The sequence below is a fragment of the Octopus sinensis genome, linkage group LG20, assembly GCF_006345805.1.
Source record: "Octopus sinensis linkage group LG20, ASM634580v1, whole genome shotgun sequence".
NCBI lineage: Eukaryota > Metazoa > Mollusca > Cephalopoda > Octopoda > Octopodidae > Octopus > Octopus sinensis.
This window is the reverse complement of record NC_043016.1, coordinates 28763320-28779738: the sequence shown is the minus strand read 5'-3', so window position 1 is coordinate 28779738 and position 16419 is coordinate 28763320. Positions and strand designations below refer to the sequence as shown.

The 16419-nt window shown below is 33.7% G+C and overlaps 1 protein-coding gene across 1 annotated transcript in view; it reads right to left on the bottom strand.

The window, feature by feature from the left end:
• Window positions 1-502: 502 nt before the first annotated feature.
• Window positions 503-16419, bottom strand: part of LOC115222504 (E3 ubiquitin-protein ligase HERC2-like) — a 226020-nt gene continuing 210103 nt past the window's right edge. Inside the window, 8 exon segments of the mRNA XM_036511621.1 lie at window positions 503-1633; window positions 2241-2453; window positions 11726-11831; window positions 12448-12607; window positions 12714-12848; window positions 14933-15127; window positions 15866-16007; window positions 16320-16403. Coding sequence (XP_036367514.1) covers window positions 1367-1633; window positions 2241-2453; window positions 11726-11831; window positions 12448-12607; window positions 12714-12848; window positions 14933-15127; window positions 15866-16007; window positions 16320-16403 — 1302 coding nt within the window. The 3' untranslated portion in view covers window positions 503-1366.

Below are 16419 nucleotides of genomic sequence, written 5' to 3'. Positions count from 1 at the left end.
AATTAAAAAAATATTTTCCTTTCTTTCAAAACAGATGCCAGTTTTATTCCAACATTTAGTCTTTCAATATGTGCATGTACAACTAGAGCCCTCTAGCTGTAGAAATCTCAACACCAGTTTAGTTTCTTCCTAATAGCAATTCTATTATCAGAGTGAATGGCATCACTATTGGTTGTACAGCTGAAGTAAAATAGGTGGAAGAGGCATGCATCAGTCCAGATGTTCAAATACTGACATAGCAACAAGCAAATTCTTGTTCAGCCCATACAAAGCAGATTAGAAAGAGAATCAACATATGTGATCCACAGTAGTTTTCAAGACAGTTGAAACTAATTTTATATAAACAATTAGCTGTTTGGTTGTCTGATTGACTTAAATAAATTAGAAAAAAAAAAAGACTACAAAGCTGAAATATATTAAGTTAAAATAAAAAAAACTTATAGCAAAGACAAAATTTCAACAGTCCAGGTGTATTTTTTATCAAATTAAAAAACAACAACAATTTTCACATTAAAGTCTATTTTTATTCACATTAAATCTATCATTTTTTTATAACATTCAACTTTATTAACTGAAAACAAATAGAATGATATATAAAGATATTTAGTCATCTTAACCATGCTGCCATGAAGCATTGAAGTCTTTTAACTGAACTGGGAAGGGGAAGGAAGGGAATAATGAAATGTTTTATTTAAATAACTGAAAAATAAATAAGTTTTTTTGTAAATCATGAAAGGGCAGACAGAATGTCCATCAAAGGGCAAGGGAGGTAGGGGAATGTTTTGTTCACATTTTCAATGTTCTATTCCTTATTATTTATATCAGGAAATATTGACTACACAGCCATGCATTCCAACCTTGTGACTTCAACTAAAGACCTGTACATTAGTTGTTAGCTAGGTTTAATAATGAAGACATGCATGGGCCTGTTGCCTCTTACTGTGTTTTGTTTTGTCATAGAGTTGGTCAGGTAAATGTTTCAAGAGCAGGTGTAAATAAGGGAGGAGGGTGATGGTAGAGGAAGAACAAGGTTTAAACCTCACCCAAACATTCAAAACCTCCAATTTTCATAGAGAAAGAAAAAAAAAAAATCATGTCAAACAACTATTTATTATTTGAACAAGACAAAGGTGGTAAATTAATAGACAAAGGCAGTGGATTAACAGGACATTAAGAGCAGTGACAAAATGTTTGGCAACATCTAGTCAGTTAAACATCTTGTTAAAGTCAATAAAATTGACTGTTTCCTCCTGCCAAAATTTCTCCGGCCTTGTGCCTCTTTAAGACATTAATTTAACAAGACAGGAACAGAAGATGATAGTCGTGGTGGTGGTGGTGGTGGTTGTTGTGGGTGGGGGAAGAACCTTCAGTCAGAATCCACAAATTCTCCTGATTCAATACTATCCAAGTCATCACTTTCTTCACTAGCATCATGGCTGTCATCATCCATGAGATCTCCAGTGAGGGCAACTCTGGCGTAATCGTCAGTGTCGATAGATTTGCAGAAATGGATGGCATATTTTAATTTTTCCTTTAATATATCTTGAGACGAATATCTTGGCATTTTTAAGAGGAAAAAACAGGTGTAGCTTTCTGGGAGAAAATGGTCAGGTGGGTTATACTTGTCTAAGACCTGTTGGAAAAAAAAACAAAAAACAAAAAAAAAATGCTAAGCACTTCTTATGAAGACTTATTTTCATACATAAAGCTGTTTGATAATTTTCTTAAATACTCTACTACTACTTAGTTTAGTCCTAACTCTACCAACAATGTATCAACATTAAGAACCAGTCTTTTTATTTTGGATGTGACAAAAAATAATTCCTTCAAGAGAAACATGTCTCTAATTTAACTTTTTGGTAATATTTACCCTTTTAGCATTCAGATTATTGTCAAATGTAATGTTTACTTATTCATACTGTTTTGAATTAATTATGCACTATTTTCAGTGACTCAATTATTTATTTTCACAATGACATTGTACAGTAGATGTGAGAGTTCAGTTCTGGCTGATCTAAACATAGAACAGAAGACATGGGTGTTGATATGGCTGATTTAAGTGCTAAAGGGTTAAGCCAGCAAAGTTAAGGTTTTCAGTTTTAAACTAACCACTAGCTTTGTGCATTAACTGAATTTCACAGGTTTATCTCTTCATAAAATAACCACATGAACATTAATAAGTACTGATTAAAAAGTCATCACTGAAGTATCTTTTAAAAATATCTCAATATAAAAATTACCTGTAAAACAAAGTCTCTTCCTCTGAAATCAGCAATAGTTCGTGGTAATCGCGTTCGGCCCCAAACAAATCGCAAAAACAAGGACCTCTCAGTGTTAGTAAATTCTTCCATTACTGCCCAGAACCACTGTATTAGAGGTGCAGTAGCATCTATACCTTTATATGTGGCCACTGATTTCAGCAGAGTCAACGGTATATCAGGACTGCCACACACCTATTTAAGAATTTAAATTATACAACAACAACAACAAACTGGAGTTCTTGGCAAAATCAAGAACTGCAATAACAATAACATTAAACTGATAAAAGATATAATTCGTATCTAAGCAATCAACATCAATATACAACATTAATCTCAGAAAATAACAATGAATTATAACTGGTATTTAAATAATCAACATCAATATGTAACATTAATTTCAGAAAGTAACAATGATTTTAACAGGTATTTAAGCAATTATCAATATACAACAATATTAATTCTGGTTTGATTTTAACACAAATGGGAAAGACCAAACTAGAGATTTTGAGAGCATCTAGTCTAGCATCTCCACCAAATGTGCCAATGTCACTACTCTTTAAACACAAAGTGTTAATTAAGTGTGAAAATGAACATTAATGAAGAGTTAATAAATATAAATTGCCTGACAACATAAACATCTTTGCTAACATTTAAGGTGTATAAAAACTAATTTTGAAACAAAAAAAAAACAAAAAAAAAAAAAACAAGCTTGATATAAACACTAGTACATTTGAAATTTTAAAAAATACAGATTATGAATAGATTGAGTTAATGTTGGCTTCCAACAACAACAAAAAAATCATTTAGAACATTCAAACATAATAGCTACAAATATTTTTTTTTCCTTCCTAGTAATGTTAGTGTGCAGTGCATTACTACAGAAGGTGGCCTTCAAATTGGAATGGCATTACCTAATCCCTCTTTGAAAAAGACTGCCTTTGTTTCAATTAATTTAGAAATTGAAGAATTAAATAAAAATAACTGTCAGTATTAAGTTGGTGTTTGGAACATAAGGAATATGAATGGACGGTCTTAATTTAGATTGCTTTAGAAGTTTCTTTCATAAGCAAAATCTAAGGCAGTTTGATATCAAAAGGGTTAACAAATATGGAATAATTTCAGCATGAAAATTAACAACACAATATTATTCAGCTATAATAATCCAGTCAAAAATATTACAATTTAAAATAAAAACATAATTCAAATAAAATTTTCCATTCAAACAGTGGTTATATTGGAATTTTATATTAAAATCATGGTTAATCTAGGAAACACCCTGAAAGTTCTATAGTGATATCATAAAAATTAAACAAATTGTCTTTGGAGATGCCATCACATTTGGTGTGCTACTATCACTAATGACTCACATAATGCAAGCTGCCACATCACATCCATACTCATAGAAGCTGTTTAACAGAATAATTGCTATTTCAGCTAATAACTAGTTGATTGTAAACAAATAGAATAAGCAGAGTAACAAGCCATAATACAATGAGAGACAGTAAGACCCTAAATCATTAACCAAGGTTATAATTAAGAGACAAGAATTCTAATTGTCAGAACTACAACCAGAGCTACTTTCATGGAATTATAGCAAGAATTAAATTCTTGCTATAATTCCATGAAAGTAGTGCTTCTAAGCACTACTCTAGATTTTAGTAATAAACTAATTTCAAGAATTAACAAATGAGTAGCACCTACAAGAATCTTCTCAAAATTCTTAATCAGCTTATGTTTCCCAAAGCTATGACCAGGAATGATTTAGTGTAGCAGCAGCATCACATCATTGTATTGTATCTCTGTTATATTGCAATATCAAACAACTCTATCACTCACTAATACCTATCTGGTTATTTGGTTAAAGACAAACAATACATAACTGAATAAAATATTAATGTAACCTAAAATGATAACTTTCTCACAAATTATCTATAAAACCCATATTCATATTTACACACACAATGGGTTAATACATATTTTTTACTCTTAATCCTTTCTCTCCAAGAGTGTAGGCTTGAAACTTTTCTTTTCTTCCCGAGCATTAAACTAATATACCAGCTTAAACTATATAAATACACACACACACACACACATATATATTCAATCATTCACTTAATACTGTACTTGAGAATAACTGAATGAAGACACATTAGCATTAATGAAAATTTATGTCAAATAATGACCAGAAAGAATTATCCAAATTAAAATTGACCAAAACTTAGCTGGAGAGATGCAAGCAGCATGTGGAATAAACTAGATCTCTGGTCACTATGATAACTCTAAAACAGATAAGAACTGCTCAGTGGAATACATAACCATCAAGACCAGAGAATTATTTGCTGTGGAAACAAGGAATAAGCCAAATGTTTCTTAGTTATGGTAACAATCAATAAACTATTTTCATACCAAAAATTATATATTTTCAGAAACCAAAACCATACCCATGGTTATCTTCCTTGTATACCACCATTTCATTCAATTTTTACAGGAGTTCTTCCCCTTCCCTCCATTTGACAGTAATTTTCATTAACACTAATGATTTTTTCCCCGTTACATTACCATTTCAATTAATTCAAAAGTTATCAGTGGTAGCCTGTTTTCAACTACACTCTTTATGCTCTCTAAAGTTTTGAGACTGTAGCAGCAGCACGAGCGCTCTTGAACTCTAGTTGCTCACATTGAAGCTTTTTACTTTTAACTACCCATTTTGGTTCATCATGTGATGGTCAGATCCACTTAGTTTTGCTTGGACTGTCCATGCCTTTAACATGATGGATTAGCCTAGCATCTGCTTATCAGTTATAAAACTAGAATTTCTGTCCTGCTAAGTCCCAAGGGGGGAGAGTTTTGCTATGAGTGGCCTGGGACCTCTACCCGAAAACAATTTTGACTTCAACTGCAGTTTTCAGTTTGAACAGATTTCAAACCAGAATCCTAGACATCATCATGCTTAGTGTCTTACCAACATTTGAATAGAACCAGAATTACTGTGATGCTGTATTTCAGGTTTTTCTCTAACCTTCATATCTACATTTTGATGAACATTTAAATCTATACGTTTTGACAATTGAATTGTCTTACCAATTTGCTTCATCAAATTTTAGCAGTTGTAATAAATGTCTCCTTATGGTCTATTTCAACTTGTCTCTGAATTCCTCAATCCATCATGAATTCATTTAACAGAAGACACATATCAGACCTTCTGCAATTCATATATCCACATACATACCTATGGCTTCAAGACTAATAAAAGTTAAGATCAAATTTTTCTGGGGCTCAGTGAACTCTATTGTATCTTACTAATTAATTAGACATATTACAGAAGATTGCCAGATGAGTGTGCATCATTCGTTACCACCAAGGTTTCCTAGAGCCAATTATAAATATTTAAGCATGTAGTTTCTTCTGAAGTCTCAACTATGCATAACTCTATAAATTACACCCGCTTTGGTGCCTCAACTAAAATAATTCCATGTGATTAATCAACATAGAGAGCAGGTCCAGAAGGTCAACACACCTTTGATCGTGCGTCTTTGTACATTATCAGCATGTCTTTTACAAGGGAGTGCTGAAAAGTTCCCGGCTTTGGGTAAAAGAAAATAAAAGAGGGTCAATTATGATTTTATTCAACACATTCCCCTCTCAGATTCACACACTTATTGCAGTAGGTCTTCAGTTTTTCTAAATCGTGCCATGTAAAAAGCACTCACCCCACTCTGCAGAGTGGTTGGTCCTAGGAAGGGCATCCAACCATAAATAAAAGACCACACCAAAACTCCTGTGAAGGTGTCCAACCCATGCCAGCATGGAAGAAAGATGTTAAACAATGATGACGTGAAAGAACTTGGAAGGTTGGGCTTCCAACCAGGCCATTAGCAACACCCTTAAAAACAAGAACGTTTCAGCACACCTCTCCCCCTACCGTTTTTCCAACTACCTGGAAATTACCTCTACCATTATTTAAACCCTTTATTAACCATATTTCTGTTGACATACAGTCTTTATTTCAATTTATTTTGAAAATGAAGAATTTAGCAAAATAATTGTCATTTATTAAGCTGGGGGCTTGGAATGAAGTGACATGAAATTTTGATAGAAGGTTTTAATTTTGATTACTTTAAAACAGGAAGTATCATAAAATCAGGAGCAATCACAGGTGGGTTTAAACACACTTTGGATTACATAGCCAATGATTCTGCTTTGCCTAAGTTCCCTCTCATAAAAGAGAATTGCAGTAGAATCAAAACCATTGTTTGCAAAAAAAGGGATAAAAAATGTCTATCTGAATATTTCCTCCAATATTACCAATGTTTTCTGAAAGAAAAATTTTACTTTTACATCAAGTGATCAATCAGTTGTTCAATACAAAACAGAAACAGCAAAAACTTTTTTTTTTATCTTGCCACCATTAACAGCAATATTTCTTATTTATGACGATGATGCCTCATCTCCTCGGGTTAATAGAAGCCAGCTTGTAATTCCATCAGGACTGTAGTCTCATCAGCTAATGCACGACATCTCACTTGTCTCCCGAGGATATGCAGATTGTGTTCCGCAGGAGGCAAGTCAGATGGTCGTGCATGCTCGTAACTTTGTCCTATGTTGTTCCTAGCCAATGACATTCTTCATAATTTCATGCAAAAGATGCTTGAACAATTAATAGAAACTGTACCAAGACAGGGTAAGGGGCGGAGAGTACCTAATTACTTCAATTTTCAACCCCATCACAGGCTAAAGTTATTATATATGCATGTGTAAATGTCAGACAATGAGAATGAATGCTCATCACTGCTTTGGTGGATAGATTTTCCTTATTTGTGTATTATTAATTGAACGTATGTAGCTATAATGCAATACCTTAGCACTTAGATTACTTTGTCAAATGTAAATACTAATTTATTCATTCTCTTCAATCAATCCCACACTATCTAGTAGCTTTGAGCACATCATTGAAATCTCAAAACTACAAGATAATCCATAATTCTAAACAATGTAAAGGAAAAAGCATTGCATTTGATGGAATAATCTCAATGCTTAAACTGTCAGAAAATATATGAATGTATTTATTGCAGAATCTATGAAAAATACTTCAGAATAATGGCATAAATTTATTACTTAGATGCAAGTAGACTTATAGTAATAGGTTAAGAAACGGTTCCAATACCATTTTTAGTTCCAAAACAGTGTACAACGCTAAAGGCAGGCAGCTGCAAGCATCAGCTAACACTAAGTTATTGAAATTGGACAGATTTAATTTGGTGCTTAGTTTAACACCACAACTCAGCTGTGTCTTTGGCAAGGTTCATTCTGTTGTAAGGTATTAGAGACCAGGCCTCTGGATGGACATCTACAGCGGCCCTGAAAAAAGGTCACAGATATTGACCTTCTATTGAAAATAAAAAGCAAACCCTAGTCCATCTTTATTTTTGGGAGGGGTATCAAAGACCAATATATTTTCTCCCTTCTAAGTTGGTAGGGTGTAATCTGACCACTACTTTTAGGAAGGCAATACATAGAGGCTTCCTTGTTAAGTTTTAGCCCATTTTGAATAAACATAAAATAATTTTAACCCTAATCTTTTACTACACACAGAATATCCAGTGATTAAAAAGAGTTTGAAAAATATTTGGATATTAATTAATTAGTAACTATCTGCATGCTTTAATCGATACGTGATGGGGGAAGTAACATAGCTTATAAGGAGGGACTCAGTATACAAGAATAATAACAAAAGGGTAAATTGTTCAAAATTGATTATCCTTGTTGAAGTTTCGAAAGCTAATGCACGCCATCTCACTTCTCTCCCGAGGATGTGTTTTAATTAGCCTTGCAGGAGTTAAGTCAGATGACTGTGCATGCAATTTATACAGCCTTTTCTCCCTCTTTTGCTTGCCTTTGGTTAAATCTCCCTAAAGAATGCAACAAATATGTTGTGGCAATAAACTAATCTCTTCAGTAAACTTAGATAAAAAAAAAAAAAAATTCTGGATGATACTCCTCATCCCCACTCCCATCTTCTAAATTGTTTCCTCTATCCAGGCTACACTATAAGTAAACCTCTTTTCTGAAAGTATCACATACACAGACTCCACCTCTCCTACTACTAACAAAAAGCAATGCTGTCATCCTTGTTCTCAGGCTAAATAATAAATAATTCCAGTTCTACTAATTCTTATGGTGCCAGTTACCACCATTTTACATCTTCAGTATTGCTACTTGGAACAATCTGAGATAATTGTTAAACTTCTGTATATGATATACACAAGGCAGAACATTGGCTATGGACTGGTTAAAAATAAGTAGAATCTGCTCATTTTGTTGGTGCTCTGCAGATGAATAACGCTGGATAAATATACATTTATTACCATAGATGAAACAATTCAAGGCAGATAAAAAAAAAATTTTTTTTAAATTTAACTGCTGCAGGAGATTTGTTTGTGTGAGTCTTATGACAAAACACACACAAATTTGAAGTTAAATGACTTTCATTTAGATAAATAAGTGTCCTAGAGTTCTGGCTTAAAAGAAGAGGTTATAATACAAGATCAGATCAGATACTGAATACTCAAATTCAGTAATTAGCCCAATCTACTATTGAGATACGGACTGACCGATTGTTGAGTTTGTAATGACTTCTAACATCAGTAACATAAGAATTATGTGACACATAACTATTAATTTATTTACTCTTTACTCTTTTACTTGTTTCAGTCATTTGACTGAGGCCATGCTGGAGCACTGCCTTTAGTCGAAGAAATCGACCCCAGTACTTATTCTTTGTAAGCCTAGTACTTATTCTACCATTCTCTTATACCGAACTGCTAAGTTACGGGGACGTAAACACACCAGTATTGGTTGTCAAGTGATGTTGGGGGCCAAACACACACACACATATACATATAAATATACATACACACACACATACAGTGGGCTTCTTTCAGTTTCTGTCTACCAAATCCACTAACAAGGCTTTGGTCAGCCCAAGGCTATAGTAGAAGACACTTGCCCTAGGTGCCACGCAGAACCATGTGGTTGGTAAGCAAGCTACTTATCACACAACCACTCCTGCGCCTATTGTTTATTTTTTTTATTTCATTTTTTTTTCTACATCCATAAATTCTTTCAGAAGAATATTACTGGAATTTAACCCTTGTAGAATATTAATTATAAACACCTGAACTTTAATTACTGAAGAGAAATAGTCTACACCATAACAGTTCTAATAAAGGAAAAATTAATTAATCATAAATAAAGGCAGCACATGTTGATTATAAACGTCTTAATTATAAAATATACCAGTTATTTCAACATGTAAAAAAAAAAAAAAAACAACTAACCCAACCATATGCTAAAGAAGGCGTTTTAGAGGTAACAAATTTTAAGTTGGTATACAACTTTAAAGGCAGCACATGTTAATTATAAATATTTTAAATATAAAATATAGATAATTAGCACTAATGAGCCGAAGAGATATTTCAGTATGAAAAAACAAAACTGACCCAACCGTATGCTGGAGGAGGCATTTTAGAGGTAACAAATTTTAAGTTGGTAACCACTTGGTTACCAAAGAGCAATGGCAAGGAAATCTTCAGAAATTTTCAAATAATAGTCATTTAGAAAACAATTTAGAAATAACCAAATAATAGTATTTATTCCAAAGAAATCAATTTGACATTCATCCAGTAGAAAGAAATGTTTAATTGTCACCCTTCCCCAGATCTTTCATCCATCAACTGTAAGGCATTAGAGGGGAGGAAAGGAATTGCTATCTCTATTATTTTATGTAGCAGAGGAGGGTAAAAGCCAATAGCCAACTCTGGTGATATTTAAATGGAGGAATATAATTATTTTCATCCAATCAATTCACAACATTATTAATATATTTCATTTGGACAAAACATGGTGAGGTTGTAACACAGGATTTCAGGAGTAGGGAGTTATCCTTCAGTCAGCACTACTCCTGGGTAGTAGTAACTGACAATGGTTCCAGTTATGGGTGAAGTAGCAGAATATAGTCTTGTAGCTGCTAAGGTATACAGGACCCACAGTTGAGCTGGCCCTTAGATATGTATTCCACAGACCCATCTGGGTGTGAACATGCTCTGATGTCATGCGAACTGGTTCTCCTGGTTCAGAGTTAAGTAGGCCCTGTATAAACTAATGGAAAGTAACAAGGAGCCAGTGTTGTATCTTTATATGGGCATGCTATATGAAGATTTCAGAATATATTCAACTAATTTTTCAGTATCAGGCAACGTTATCTTTTGTCAATTACAATTGAATGATACTGAGCAGAAAATATGGCTGTTTGCCAGCCTCGTCTGGCACCTGTGCCGGTGGCACGTAAAAAGCACCCACTACACTCACGGAGTGGTTGGCGCTAGGAAGGGCATCCAGCTGTAGAAACATTGCCAGATCAGATTGGGCCTGGTGCAGCCTTCTGGCTTCCCAGACCCCAGTTGAATCGTCCAACCCATGCCAGCATGGAAAACGGACGCTAAACGATGATGATGATGATGAACCACGGAAATCTGCTTTGTATTTTGAGAAATAGATCTAAAAGTATTGCTTTGTTTCTTAGACAGAGCACTTTGATCCAATTTCTTTAATGTTATGAAAACGAATAAAAAGCATAAAATCATGTACAAAAAAATATACAAATTCCATAGGCCTGAATGGTTGCATCACCGTTAGCTTTTTGTCAAAATGAGGTAATTCCATAATGCAAAACGTCTTCTTAACTTCCATATTTATACACTGAAGTACAGTTCTATAGAATCTTTTCAGGAAGGTTAAAAAATAGAAAAGGACACTCTAATGATCAGAGCTTCTACAATACAAGATCCCTATGGACATGCACCACACAAACCTTTTTCTACAGAATGAATGTCTTTTAGTTAACTTCTTTCAAAGGTACTTCTTTTTAAGAAATAAAAAACAGGGTATTTAAAAATAAATTTCTGAAAATTCCTTGCATTAAACTCTTTATTTGATATATGCTAAATTTTAGAACACAGTTTTGAGAGTAACATTTTTTGCAATAACACAGTATTGCAATTTGAAACTGTGTTCTGAGCAATTTTTGCTGTTATACCGAGCATTTTAGAGAACAACTGAGTACACTTTCAAAGTACAAGAAAAAGAAAAAAAACACTGAAATGAAGAATATATTAACAGCATAGGAAATACAAATATAAAATCTAAAAATTTGCTGATGTTATTTCACTTAACAGAAGTTTTCATTTAATCATTACTTACAAGAAAGTCATTACTTTCCATGCTAGAATGGATTATATAATATATTACTGAAGTAATAACTTAAAAAAAACAACAACATTTAATATGAATGAAAGCTAATTAAAATTATTAGCTTTTACGGTTTTTAAAAAATTAAGTATCTTAACTTTATTGAACAAAATTAACTATACAATGTAATTAGTACATTTATAATTAAAAATACTTACCATAGTTTCTAGCTCAAATCCAGTGAAAAGCGACAGTAACGGTACTGGTATAACTTTGGCCATGCCTTCTCGCACCCATCTTATTTGGTCATCAAACTCATGCAACCTGTTTAAGAATTGAGAAGCTAGTTGTTCTTTAAATGTATAACACAAGAGGCTTATATATTTTAACAATTTACATACTTTGTTCAATAATAAAATGATTATTACAAGTGTCTTGTAATGATGGTTCACATTTTAAATTGGATTGAACAAGCTTAGAAGAGTACTCCCTATCTTGTGAAGTACAAATGAAATGTATCCAATCAGTGAGACACCCTGTACAAAAAAAAAAAAAAAAGTTAAATCTCTAAATATTGATGCACACATACATCCTACATGTTGTCTTACATAATTACAAAAGAGTTTAAAATTTTCAATGTGGACACAGGAAAAAGAAAAAAAAAAAGCACATACCCTACTCGTTTAACCCTTTAACATTTAAACTGGCCCAAATATTCTGCTTGTTTTAGGTTCAAACTGGCCAGATCCAACCTCTCACATTTACCCTACAATGTCATTCTATAAGTAAGCAGATCTTCAAAATCTTAAAGATATGAGATAATGCACAATTACTTCTAAACAATGAGAATAAATAAGCATCACATTTGACAGCATAATCTGAATGCTAAAGGGTTAACAAAGCAGAATTGATTAAATTAAAAACTATTCTATAACATTACCGGTAGTTCATCGCTGATTTAATGTACTCTGATCTGTTTTCGGGAGTGATACGATATTTCATCGATAATTGCATTTCTTGACCAGAAGCACTGGGGACGCTAAATGGCATGTCAGCATTTCTTAGATCTGCATTGAGCATTTCCTTGATACACATTAATCCTATAATAAAACAGAATAAAAAGGAAAAAGCATCGTGTATGAGAGCACATCATACTGAGTATTAATATCTGATTAACAAAAAAAAAAAAGAAAGTCGTAAACATACCAGGAACAAAATCTTTATCAACCTCAGTCAAATCACTTATTGTCAGAGGCATCCCTGCAAGTTGTTTCCAAACAGGTTCTGCTATATTAAGGCTAAGTGGACTTCCCGTTCGAATTGCAATACCCATCAGCATTCCTTGAAAGTAAATATATAAATGCACAGTTATTGTTGCTATTATAATAATTACAAATCAGACTAAAATTGAAGTTTAATTATGCATTTTGTATTTTCTAGGTTAGATACCAACAGCTATCCTTTATCATCATTATTTGTAGGCTGGTGGGGTTGTTAGAGCATTGGACAAAATGACTTGCAGTATTTGTTCTGGCTTTTTATACTCTAAGTTCAAAACCTGCTATGGTTAACATTCTCAGACCCAGTTGCCTATGTCTTAACTTTATCCTCCATCTGGGCCCCAGAACAAAAAGAAAAGAAATAAACAGTTGCATATACAACTGAAGAGTAATGACTGCAGACAAACCAATGGATGGAATTGGCTGCATCTTCTACATGTTGTTCATTACCTCTTTACTGGGAATCTAACAGAGACGATGCTTAACCTGTTCTCACCATAGCAGGAATGCAGCACGACAGGGTTAACTATGTCTACCCTGCGTCCAAGGGTCAATAACGAATACCAGTGAGTGAAGTACTATAATTGATTTAATCACCTGTTCTCCCCACAAATTTCAGGTCTTGTGCCAAATTTCAAAACTATTATCACTTTATGCCTGTTTTCTCCCTACTGGTATGAGCTGAAATGAGACTCTGCTGAGTCTTTTCCTGACACATTTGTCGAGTAAGGTATTCCATGACTTAAACTGTCTGACTTCTCCATGTAGGACAAAAGAACTATCAGTGCTAAATGAACAGCATTGGAGTGAAGACATGCACAGATATAAACACACACACACACACAGTTTATATTTTCTATTTGTTTCAGTTACTGGACAGCAATCATTCTGGGGTACCACAAAGAATTTAGTTGAACAAACTGATCCCCAATTTTTTTTCTTTTTAAAGCCTGTTACCTTATTCTATTGGTCTTCTTGTCAAACCACTAAGTTATGGGGATGCAAACAAACCAACATCATTGTCAAGCAGTGCTGGGGGGGGACAAATATAATACAAAGACACACACACATCCTACAGGCTTTTTTTCAGTTTGTGTACCAAATCAACTCACAAGGCTTTAGTTGGCCTGAGGCTATAGAAGACACTTGCTTGAGGTTCCACACAGTAGTACTGAACCTAAGGACACATCATTGTGAAGCAAGTTTCTCAACCACACGGTGTGTGTGTGTGTTTCTTGTGTATACTCTTACTCTTTTACTTGTTTCAGTCATTTGACTGCGGCCATGCTGAAGCACCGCCTTTAATCGAGTAACTCGACCCCGGAACTTATTCTTTTGTAAGCCCAGTACTTATTCTATCGGTCTCTTTTGCCGAACCACTAGGTGACGGGGACATAAACACACCAGCATCGGTTGTCAAGCAATGCTAGGAGGACAAACACAGACGCAAACACACACACGCATATATATATATATATATATATATATATATATATACATACATATATACGACGGGCTTCTTTCAGTTTCCGTCTACCAAATCCACTCACAAGGCTTTGGTCGGCCCGAGGCTATAGTAGAAGACACTTGTCCAAGGTGCCACGCAGTGGGACTGAACCCGGAACCATGTGGTTGGTAGAAGGCTACTTACCACACAGCCACTCCTGCGCCTACGACACTTTTCTCTACAGTTTCTACCAACCAAAATTTCACTCACATAGCAGTGGTCAACGTGCAAGCAGACATGCTTGTCGACTAATCAAAAGTTATTATGCAGTAAGAAACCAAACCCAAAACCATGTTTCAGAAGAGTACTTAACCAAACGACCATTCCTAATATAAATTATGCATTACATATTGTTGTCAAAGGATTCTGTCCACCCCCAAGTGACTAAAAATGGACTGACACATTGCTATAAAATGAAGTACTGTGAGCCATTGATTGAGAATGTCGAGTTTCATGTAATAGTAATTGTATTGCATCATGTAAATGTTTCTTTCCTCCTGCTTTGTTAAATTATATATTCAACACCAAGATATAAAACATACACACACTTATTACAATATATTCCTATATTTTAACAGTTTTGAAACTAAAAGAATGTCACTAGATACAAAACGATAAAGTTTAGTAAAATTGGTTACCTAAATATCTAAACATGTTTTGATGAAGTGGCGATTTCAACATTGGATTTAATAAAAAGCAGTCACGATTTGCTCCAGACTCATCTCGACCATTTGGTGTTACAATGAGTAATGAGAGTGAGCCATTTTGAAGTTCATCACACATTTCAGCAATTGACTCACTATATCCTCCTCCACAATCGTCGACACTTTCACCTGAAATAACATTGAGAATTGTTTTTCTAAGATGACATGAGATTATAAAATGTAAAAAACAAAATACATAGCCTGCTAGGAAAAGAAATATTTCAGCAAAAAAGATGTAGTTTATGGCTGAAACCATTTTTATAACAAACTGCATGAAATTGTCCTTAGCTCTATGATATAAACCCAGTTCTTAAAATTATCTTAACCCTTTCGTTACTGTATTTATTTTGAGATGCTCTGTATTTCTTTCAATTACTTTAAATATAACAAAGAATTTAGTAAAATAACTTAGTCATCATTCAGCTAGTGTTAGGAACATAAATTGTGACTAAAGTTTGGTGGAAGATTTTAATTCAAAACTTATGAAAACAAAACATTTGTACTCAGAGCCGGTTTCAGCCGGGTTGGTAACGAAAGGGTTAATGATCTTTATTAAAAACTTTCCATCAAAATTTCATGTTAAATTATGTTCAAAACACCAGGTTAATAATTACAAAAGTTAATAAATCAACTTAATTGAAACAAACACCATATTTCAACAGAAATATAGCAATGGAAATTTTAAATAGAGTTTTCATTAAGAAATAAAGACAACACAATCTTGAGAAAGTCCTATAAAAAATTATGTTCTTCAAAACTATACTAGTTTCTAAGAAATTATGCAGCCATTATATCTGAAATATATAGATTCAGGACATGTTTATATGAAAATGTTAAGATTTAAAAGAATATCAATTGAAATCTTACCAACAAATTTAACTTTCCATACTCGGTGTGGTAGCATTAAGCTATCAGGACCAAAAACACTCATCTTTGCTGCCATCTGTCCAAATACTGATTTAGTACCATCAGGCCCAGCAAGCCCACCACGACTTCGAGATCTTTTTACCTATAATAATAAATATATGCTCAAATTAACTGATATAGATTTAAGGAGAAAAGGGAAGTTTTGAAACCTTAGCATGGATATTTTTTCCCCCAGTCATACAACATGAAATTTTAATATAGAGATGGCACCAGATTTTTAGAAAGGACATAGGGATTATTTATAATAGATTATATCTTAAACCAAGGCACAAGAAAGAAAAATGGAAGTTCCTGGAGGTGAGAGGGGGATCTAAGGTCAGTGGTTACATGAGGTTGAAATAACAAAAATAAATTTCTGTTGATAAAGAAACATTACTGAAAGTCAGAGACTTACTTGAATTCTGTTTAGTTCTACAACTGGTCCATGTTGTCGATCTCTGACTGCTGTCGCTTGCACAACTTTCCGGAAAGAAGCTTCCTACAGTAAAAAAATT